This window comes from Pinus tabuliformis, chromosome 1_1 (genome assembly GCF_031772625.1).
Source record: "Pinus tabuliformis cultivar Carrire ecotype Pingquan chromosome 1_1, CPIR1, whole genome shotgun sequence".
In the NCBI taxonomy this organism is placed as follows: domain Eukaryota; kingdom Viridiplantae; phylum Streptophyta; class Pinopsida; order Pinales; family Pinaceae; genus Pinus; species Pinus tabuliformis.
The window spans coordinates 16300102-16311294 of record NC_142297.1 but is presented as its reverse complement, the minus strand read 5'-3'; the positions used below and the strand labels follow the sequence as shown (position 1 = coordinate 16311294).

The following is an 11193-nucleotide window of genomic DNA, read 5'->3' as shown; positions in this document are numbered from 1 at the left end:
AGTGCTTCATTACTTGACAACTTTTATCGCAGAAACCTCGATGAGCTGAGTTTGTCAATATTTTTGATCTTGCAAGTTCATCAAAGATGGTCATAGGGAGTTATGTTTTAAATGGATGTCAAATGACAATTCAAAGATGAGGTTGTGAAGAAAGAGCGGTGCTTGCGAGATTCCAGAGTGAATGTGAGTGTTGATGAAGACGAGTGAGACAAATGCGACTATTTGTGATTCTTGTATTAATCTTTTTAATATTTTAATGTAAGTGTTAAGGGAGCTACTTAGAATTAAAGCTTACAATAGAAAATTAATAAATTAGGTTTGTTGGTTGTTAAAATTTGTTGCAATATTTTCTCAACAATATTTTTCTTGTTTAGAATCCATTAAATTTAATATCTATTTTTCTAAAAATATAATTACATCTGACACAATTCTCTACATTTAAAATATAATTCTACGTTTAAAAACAATCTCTTGAACTATAGTTTCGAATGAGCCCGCCTTCTCACTATCTTACCTGCTTCGCTCATTATTTTATCTGCATCGTTCACTACCACTATATATGAAATAATAAAACAAAATCTAGTATCTTATAATTAGTACCGTGTTGTTGTCATGGGTGGTTGGGATGGTGCACTGTTGCCCTCCCCATCGGCGTTCGAAACACGCATACGTGTTGGGTTGTGCTTTCGCAATGTTTGTAAGGATCGCTGGGATACTGTCGGCTGACGCATTGTATGTTCGAATGTATCTCGATGTAAGCCGACACATTGTATGTTCGAATGTATCTAGATGTAATATAATGTATCATAATGTATTATATAGCTTCTTCAAAAGGGATTTCCCCTCAAAAAAAATTGTATATGCATAACAACATTCAATTCATAAGCCGACACATTGTATGTTCGAATGTATCTCGATGTAATATAATGTATCATAATGTATTATATAGCTTCTTCAAAAGGGATTTCCCCTCAAAAAAAAAATTGTATATGCATAACAACCTTCAATTCATTTATGAAAAAACTTTGAATGCAAAACTTTTGTCAGCCTTCGCTCACTAGATATGCAAGAAATTGAAATCGATCATCTCAAGCTCGCACTTTTAGGCAACTTTGATTTATTTTTAAACTGGGAAAATGGAGATCTACCGACAACTATAAATATGCTTAGTACAAGTTAATCATTCAATAAAGCAACGCACATTGTAAAATCAAATTAAAGAATCCATTATAACATTCCCAATCTATTCCAAAACTTATTATACTTTTGTTGTTTATTATAATTTAGAAATTATTATTAAAAGAAAGCAAGAAAAACTATTATTTATAATTTAATTATTACTAAACCGCGAAAACAACTATACAGAAATCAATCTAAATTTATTTAATATTTAAATTTAAACACTCTCATATCAAATATCATATGATTCAAATTTTTAGCTCACCTTAACACCATCCACAAGTTAAAATACTATACTCATTGTAATTTTTCCCCATAAAGAATGTTTCACATATTCTTTACAACTTAAAACAGTATACTATATTCTTTACAATATAAAATAGTATACTAATTACAATTTTACCCAATAAAGAATGTGAAACCATTCTTTATAGATTACATTTTTTAATATCTGGAAATGAAACATTTTTTATGTATATATTAATTTCTTTCAGACAATCATAAATGAAAATAAAGCTGTTGGAAAATAATGTTTTCAAGATTCTTTTCCTTCATCATACTATTTGCAAGAATAACAAAACTAGCCTCATACACCTCTAAGGTCCATAGATATTATGATCGATTTTGTTTTCCGAATCACTTTCACTCGACTCATCTTCGGAGGATGTTGGCTTCAGCAAATACAGCCCGATTGAGTCCAATAAATCTCCGCTTGACCCAAAGAAACCTACAATTTTACCTCCGGTCAGACTCTCAAAATAAGTTCCCTCTTCTAACCCACATGGTCCATGATCCCTTTGATTCGTATGGAACGTCAAAGAAGTGATCACTGTGTGGGGTCCGCATGTTGCAACATGTCCACTGATTTTGGTTAGGAACTCCCTTGGGTACTTCAAATCGTACTGCATACATCCATGCACATCACAGTAAAACCATAGTTACCAAATTCGAATTCGAATACGAATTCGAATTCGATTCGATACGGAAAAAAATCGATTACCTAAAATACAATACGGAAAAAATTCGAAAGTATAGATCTTCAAAAATAAAATTATTTTTAAATTAAAAATAAAAATCTATATTTACAATATATTTAAAAAGAAATCACATCTTCAAATTCTAAATTTTAATATAACCCTTAAAAATGAAAAATAACAACATTATTTATTAATAACTAAAACAACCCAAATCTACAAAAAAAAATTCAAAAATATAGATCTTCAAAAATAAAATTATTTTTAAATTAAAAGTAAAAATCAATATTTACAATATATTTTTAAAAAATCACATCCTCAAATCCTAAATTTTAATATAACCCTTAAAAATGAAAAATAACAACATTATTTATTAGTAACTAAAACAACCTAAATCTCTCATTTTAGAATTAGCTTTTGAGTAAAGCACACTTTCAAACATTCTACAGAATTCAAAACAGATGGGAGGGGAGAAGCACACCCGAACATTAATTCATTGTTTAGATTTCGTTACTCGTGGGAAAGAGGAAAATTATGAAATTCAAATAGAAAAAAATGGAAATTATATATTTTATAAATAAGAATTTATTTTTCTTTATGATAAGAATTTATTATTTTTAACAAGTATAAACTTACTATTTTTTATTATATTTTAATACAAAATTTATTGTTTTTTACTATTATAATTTTTTTAATATGCAATTTATTATTTAATATACTTTTTTAATATAGAAATTTCTATTTTTATTTTTAAATATTAATTTTTTTATTAACAAAAATTCTTACTAAATTAGATCTTAATTCTAGTTTTTTTAATATAGAAATTTTTGTTTTTAATGTTTTAAATAATATAAAAATATCTATTTTTAAATATTAAATTTTATATTAATAATTTTTTTTAAATTCGATGATAATTATAATATTTTTAAATTATAACTTATGTTTTAATATAAACTAAAAATTATTTAACAAATTCCATCATAATTGTCATATTTTTAACTCACCATTTACGATCTATTATATAAAAAATTTAATATAAAAAAATTATTGAAAACAAAATAACCGTATCGAATTCCAATATCCGAATTTGCAGCCGAACCGAATCGTACTGTCGAATTTTCGAATTTTTCTGGCCAGTACGGCCGAACTTGGTCGCTATGAGTAAAACCACTCAATCAATTCCATTATTTTTCTGGTATTTAAATGCATTGCAAGTTTGAAATATATATATATTTTTAATTCCAAAATATTCATAAAATTTAAATTTAAAATTTTAAAATATTCTTAAAATCTAAATTTAATCTTATGGTTAATTATCTCACGCTACTTACCACAATTGTAACGTCCGCTTTGGCTCCCCGTCTAGGCTGGAGCTAACCAGCCATATATTGGGTATTTAATGCCCTCAGAATAGCACGCAACTTAGCTCGATAACACGGGAGCGGGCAAATATTATTTAATGCCGAATTTGCCCGTTCCCGTGTTATCGCGTTAAGTCGCGTGCTGCTTTGAGGGCATTAAATACCCAATATATGACTGATTAGCTCTTTCCCCGTCCATGTGGGAGGCCCTCAATATATGTATCTTTAACACTTTCACTCCCAAGGAGACCATAATGCAGTTGAAGTGAAGTTAACCGGTTGTTATCATTTGTGGTGGCGATAATCCTATCCTTCTGATTCCTGAATATGTCCCATCATTCCAATAAGACCCCCCACGGCCGCCGTGTAGTTGAGAACGATGAAATTCCTGCCTTAAAGAAGACGTTGCATTGGTTGAATAAAACTTCAAAATTCAATGAATGAGGAAGGGATAATTTTCAATTACACATTTAATAAAGAGAACCAGAGAGGTCCTCTATCATTTCAGATTAAAGCACTATGTGAATCTATGAATCAAAATCTAAAAACCTATACTATATATACACAACAACTTTCAATTACTCTCCTATATATTTTGAAAATTATAATTTTAGGGCCTTTTTTATTTCTATTATAAATTTTTAAATTTAAATAATTCACTTACAACAATGAAGTGAAATAATTAACTTTTCTCTACTCTACTTTTGAAATATTCCAAAACTTAATCATGAAAAGTAATTTCAAACTCTAATATACTATTCCATACATCTCTGAAGTCAACATATCATGAATACACTCAAAATTTGATAGTCACTTTCACTCACTTCATTTCTGGAATCTGTCATCACCATATACACTCCGATTGAATCCACAAAATATCTACCTTTTCCAAAGAGACCTACAACCTTTCCTTCTATTTCTGTTTCAAAACTAGGCCCCCCTTCCTCGCCGTGTGGGCCAAGCTTCCTTTGGTTGGTATGGAACGTTAAGGATTTGATGACCTTCCAAGGTCCGAATGTTCCGAAATAACCACTGATTTTGGTTACCATTTCCTCTGGGTAATTCAAATCGTACTGCATGCACACGTCAACAAAACCACGTTATAGTCACATATTTTCTGGCCAAGTTTAACCTATCTTATTTGTAGCATTATTTTTTTAGCATGTCATATTTATTTGGATTGCAAATATTATAAAATTGAAGGGAGTTAATTAAGTAATTTCGCTAGTGCCAAATTAAAAAAAAATTTGGCAATATTTACAATTCAATTAATTTCGAGTGAACATACTGAAACTTACCTCTCTTGGAGCGCCATCTTCAACTCCCTGGCGATGGCCCTCGATATATTTATGCTTCACGCTCCCATCCCCTTGGAGACCATAATAGAATTGAAGTGAAGTTAACCAATTATTATTATCATTTACCGTCATGGTAATCCGTCTAATCCCTGAATATGTCCCATCGTTCCAAAAAACTTCACTAGTTGTGCCACCGTAAACCCGAGAGCGGTGAAACTCCTGTCATGAAGAAAACGTTAAATTTTAAGGGATAATAAAGCGAAATTAAAAGTAAGGGTAAACCTGGGTAACCGATAGTTTTCAAAATTATGGTTATAACTCAGAACCAAAGAGTTCCGAGATCATTTCCGATTACAAATTTCGTGTATCAAAATCTGGTAAGATATATTGTATAATACATAACATTCAATTACTAAGAAATTTAGTCAACCCGGTTCAAATCCAGGTAAACAGTGAGTAAAGTAGGTCCATTTCGAAAACAAGTCATAAATGGCAAGATCCTACCAGGGTGTGGCAAATTTGCATGTCATAGGATGACTTTGTCGGTTACATATAGTTGATTTTGTTCGGGAACATTAACATTTTCTGTTAAAATAATTGAAACCCGCCAGAGAGTTGCCTAAATGGGGGTGCTTCAGATTTGAAATTCTTATAATACATAGCATAGCAACTATAATATAATATAAAGACATTAATGATGTAATATTTTGATCGTGGTTTGCAAGATTATTGAATGGAAAGAAATAAAGCGAAAAAAGTGTTTGAAAAGGTATATCTATGTGTGGACGAGGAAAGGATTATTGTTCAAAGGAAAAAGTTTATGGTTAAAATAAAGTAAAATTATACAAATAGCTGTTTAATTGAAATGTAAGATAAATAAATTGAGATTAGATGGATTTAATAAGATAAACAAAGAGTTAATAAAAAAATAAGTTAATTAGAAAATTTATTTAATAAGGTTTGGGTTTAAAGTAGAAAATTTTGATTTTAATAATAAGAAAGGAGATTAAGATTAAAAATAATGAAATTATTAATTAAGGATGTTTAGTGATGGAGAAAAGGAATAACGAGATTACATAAATGGTTTAGTTTAGAGTTAAGTTATCTAATTATTTTTCAATGAGAAAAGCCTTAAAGAATAATGTCATATATTTATATGTATAACTAGTTTGGGAAATGCATGATTTACGACCAGAAAAACTATTTTGGTAAACTCTTTAGCAAATATAAGATGGTAAAATCTATAGCTAATCATAGGATTTTTTTGAATAATTGTTTCAGAATTTGACACGGTTGGAAGAGGGTTTTGATATTCTTCTTTAGGAAAATTTTAGAGATATGATCAAGGGAAAGAAACAATTTTTTTTAGAGATATGCTCAAGGTAGAGAAATCAAAGTTAGCAATAAATTTTAGATTTAGTTGGTGTCTGATTGGATTTTAGATTTCCTAGAGGATTGGAGATTACAATAAGTTCAGTAGTGAGAGTTTTTAGAACAATGGACTTTGAAACTCGATGATGAGGAGAACCTCAAAGAAGAGAAGAACAATATCCTTTTCCATATCCATAGTATTATATATGGGAGAAAAATTATTAAATTGGTTGAAAAATAAGATAAAGCTAAAGAACATCAAATGTTTGTCCTAATGTTGAACCACATTGTTTGCATCAAAATGTGGATCCAATGATTATCCAAAAGGATTACTTCAATACATTATTTTTCAACATTTTAATTTGAAATGCCAAATGTTTATGGCTAAAATCTTATATTAAAAAAGAAGTAAAAATACTATTACAAATTTAGAATTTAGCCCTATATTTAAGTGTAAACTATATGATTATAAAGACAATGGTTGAACCTGGAAGACAAAATTATCCATCTTCTTGTAACAAGCTCAAAGAACTTGTTTGAGACCATACAATAAGTGCTAAAACTTTTAAGAAATAGAAGAATCCTCCACAAAACAAAGGGTTGATCTATATAGATTTCCTCATGTAAATCACCATGTAGAACATCACTCTTCACATCCATTTGGTAACTCAACTATCCTTAGGAGGCAGCAAGAGAGAGAATGAGGTGTATAGAATTCCTCTTAGCAATGGGGGCTTGTAAACATAGTTATTTGTTGTATGTTTAGTTCTATAAATCCATTCATATTGAACCATATTTAGTTCATGAGAAAGATGAATGAGATCCCATGTGTGATTCTTCATCAAATAAGAATACTCTTAAGTCCACCTTAAGTCATGGTAGCATACCATTTAGGTATCCCAATTACATCATAAGACTATTGTGGATGATTTGGACTCGCATGACTAAAAAGGGAACACCATTAGTTGGTGACTACGTATTGTGAAGGATAGAGGAAAGATAGCTACAATCAATTTTATCATAGTCATATGTGTTTGAGTTATGGCATGTTGGCATTGATGTCAACTTGGTAGTAGTGGCACTCATATTGTGAATGAATTGTTGATGATATAAGTCGAATTGGATGATGTTCTAAAGGTGTGTGCAGGTCATCGAGGTGACTGACAAGTTGCGAAGCAAGTGGCAAAGTTTTGATACAAAGGGATTTGGATTTTCTTTGTTTTGCAGTAGTGGTGTGGTTTGCTCGTGGCCATCGAGTGGAACTATCTGTGTATTGCGGTAGGACCATTGTATGCATGTGCAGTTTATTGCCAGGTTGCTCATTCTACACCCACACAAAAACTATTTTTCACGAGCCTCAAACCATCATATTTTCCCATGGATTTTCTTGGAAGGATAGTGAATGGAAGATCATCAACATAGTGGAAATAATTAGTTAAAGGAGTGGATTAGTGTTGTGTTAATGACTTGGATTTGGACATTATTAATTGCCATGAAAGTGTCACAATTGAGTCATCACCATCGTGTGAATGCATTAAATAAAGTAATCGTTGCTTAGTTGTGGATTCCTCATCGAAGGAGGAATAATGCACTAGTGGTGCAATTTGGTCTTTGTATGTCTTGATGAAGTGCATTAGTGGCCTTGATTTGGTCATGGTGATCTCTTATGCTAATGTACAATTATATATCCCAAGCTATGGTTCAATTCTAAATTTAGACTGTGTGTGAATTAGAGGTTGGACAATGTGAAGAGTGAAGTGTAGTGCTCATAGACAATTTGATGGTGAATACGTAGAAGAAATATAGAGCGGGTTTTGTGAGCAACATATGGAGAAAATAGATTCTTAGTGCACAATTTGCAAGAGAGAAATATGATGGGGTGAAAATTGGTTGAGGTGCTATAGTGCATGGGAAGCATAGCAAACAAATGAATGAACTAGATCAATGATTTGGATAGAAGGAGTGCACATTGTTGTAGAAAAGATTGTGGTAAGATCAATTGATGGTAGTTTGATATGTTGTGACAAAATATTGACAGAATTTGTGTTTATAGAGTTGAATTCCAACTAACATGGAGAATACGAATATGCATTATGTACCTATAGTAGAGTAAACTCTATGCACATTACATGCCTAAATCGAGGTTGCTTGGAAGAGTTCGATGGGGGAAAGGAATATTTGTCACTAAAAGTGTGATGCATGGGTTTATAGATGAGCATGTTATAGCTTTATATTGTGCATATGCTTGTGTATAGTGAAATGATGAGAGGTGTATGCTAATGTAGGATTTGAGTTATTGTTGATGGCACGTTCGATGTATAAATGGAAAAATTATAGTATAACTAAAGATGATATATCCATATTTCCTTTTATTTTTCATATTTCCTTTTAATTTTCATAGATATTGTTTTTTCCGGGGAAAATAGAGTTCGTAATTTCTATTAAAAAGAAAATAGAGATTACATGTTGTAGATGCCAAAGCATATGCAGTACTGTGGTAAAAAACCACTTACAATAACCAATACTTCTGGGAAGTATGCTGATACAGCCCTCAGACAGGGCCTCCAGAAACAGGGTCAGAAAGTGGGTATGTAAACCCCAACAGGGGTGAAACCCTACCCATACAAGCTAAATAAATAACAGAAAGTATAAACAGTAAATATACGAAGCTCCTATGAAATGAGCAGAAATAGTTCGAAACGGCAGCCAAAAACAGAGGAGAGAGGCACGAAATGGTTGAGAGCAGCCGAGGAAGCCACACCTCCTCCATCCCCTCGACTCTCCACCTACATCCTCAGAACCCAGTGGAAGAAAACCACCCAAAATCCATAGAAGTCAGAAGAGAAGCTATCCAGCAGCAGCCAAAGAAAAGCGGCACGAATCGATGTAGCTCAGATCCCTCAACACTCGCCTTGGCTGCTTTGGTAGCGTGCAAAAAACCAAAAAAAACCCACGCATCAGCAAGGGAGTCTCCCGATCAGAGCCGAGGCGGGCCGGTTCCGGGGGCAGAGGCGGCTAGGCCAGCCACCTCGCCCCCATGAAAAAAATCAGGAGGTCCGAAACCCCAGTCCCCGTTCAGCAGGACAGCACAGTGTAGGGCCAAAAACCTAGTTGAAGCCGGCAAGACCGAGGGTCTGGAGGTGCAGAAAGCCGCCGATGAACCAGAGAAAAGACTCCGCCGCCGCGCTGCTTAATACACTAAGAAAAACTCCGGAACACCGCCGATGATGGGCAGAGGTTCGTGCAGACAGCCGCCCCGGGAACACCAGTCGAGGCACGAGTCCCGCAGAGGAAGTTGAAGTTAGACACAGCGCAGGGGAATAGGGGAGCCGAGGCCGAACCAACCGGATCCGCCCACCCGAAGCAGCGTGTCCCTGCACCGAAAACAAAGAAGATGCTGGCCGCCCGACGAAGAAGCAAAGGCACCTGATGGCAGCCGGAAGGCCCCCAGGACCCCCACCAGCGGAAGCCCCGCCGCCGCAAACTCAGGCAAATACCAGGGCCGAGGAAACCCTAGGTTCTTCGCCGCGTCGATTTTCATAGATATTGTTAAGATCACATGGAATGTAAATAGTCATAAATGATAGAACATTGAATTGCATATATTATTGACATGATATACATTTACAGTACATTGGAGTGACTATTGGATTCCATATTCCAAGGTCGCTTGGACTCTGATAGTTGTTTACATTCCAAACCAACCCATAGAGGATTAGGTGTCCAACATTCCCCCCCTTAATCTGAAGGGGTATGTATGAGTCCAAGAAGAGAGTTCTAATACAAAATGTGCAAAAGTGCATGGCAGCACTAGGCTGAATGTGCTCTCTGAAATGTTGGTATAAATGGGGTGGTTTAAGGATGACCATGAAGACTAGAACGCTTAGTGCAGTTCCCTAAACTCTTCCAAATATGGCATGAGGCTGAGGTCTTCTGCTAGAGTAAGTGCTCCTCATGTTTTTAAGAGGGAAACCTTCAACCTTGAAAGGGAGGTCTCACCCCACATAAAAAGGGAGAACCTCAACCTAAAAAGGGAGGTCTCAATCTATGATGGTTTAAGGCCAATCATCAACTGAATGCATGCTCAGGGGAATCTTTGTCTCTTCCTACAACTCTGAATCTAGCATGGCAGGTTGTGGCTCAGGTTCGCATGATGTGGCTTTGAAGCTTGTAGATGACTATCACTTCCCCCCTGTGAGATACAAGGTGAGATGATGGAGAAAAATAAACTACAAGACCTTTTAATATTCTAGAAGAAAATCTGGCATATAACTGAAATATATTCTTATTTGTTGAAGCCCATTGCCAAGAAGTGATCCATCCAAGATGAATCTTTATTCTTGATGGAGTATTCCTATGCCAGTTGATGGATGCTTTGCACAATAAATATAATAGAGGTGAAGATAATAATTTTTCCTATCATACCATGGGATGGAAATTTTACTTCCAATAATTAATCCTAAAATTTGTCCCTTGAAGCGAGTGACTCGGCCCTCCAAAGGCAATTCGACCCTCTGGTATATGATGCAATAAATAGATGAAAATATATCAGATTGCTTCCACTAGGAATGGAAAACCTATAATGATCTCCCATTGATAATAAGACTGACTTGATTGATATGGAGGTGTTATTGAAATCAACTCGAATTCACCAAAATTATGCTGCTACAGGTATAAGAAAATTGGTTCCAAGAGGAACTTCATATTTGTATCACAAACAATGACTCCTTTGAATTTGGTCTCCTCTTGGTCAATAAACAAATATTATTCAACTCCTTTAAATGATTCAATCCTTTTGTTATAGACAAAGATAGGAGATGGATGAATACTTTGATCCCTTTCATAAATGATGAGTCTGCTACAACCACAATAATATGACCCACTGAGATTTTAATTCTGGAATAAATATCCAATTTGACATCATTCCATGGGAGAGAGAAACAAATTATAGATTGAATCAAGAGTTAACGCAGAACCAAAAATATGACCATAATATATACCCATATCATT

The 11193-nt window shown here is 33.8% G+C and overlaps 1 protein-coding gene across 1 annotated transcript in view; it reads right to left on the bottom strand.

The window, feature by feature from the left end:
- Positions 1-1775: 1775 nt before the first annotated feature.
- Positions 1776-11193, bottom strand: part of LOC149211384 (protein PHLOEM PROTEIN 2-LIKE A8-like) — a 43668-nt gene continuing 34250 nt past the window's right edge. Inside the window, exons 3-5 of the mRNA XM_089388378.1 lie at positions 4813-5031; positions 4413-4587; positions 1776-1906 (exon numbers count right to left, since the gene is read on the bottom strand). Of these exons, the coding sequence (XP_089244504.1) occupies positions 1776-1906; positions 4413-4587; positions 4813-5031 (525 nt within the window). The remainder of the gene's footprint in view (positions 1907-4412; positions 4588-4812; positions 5032-11193) is intronic.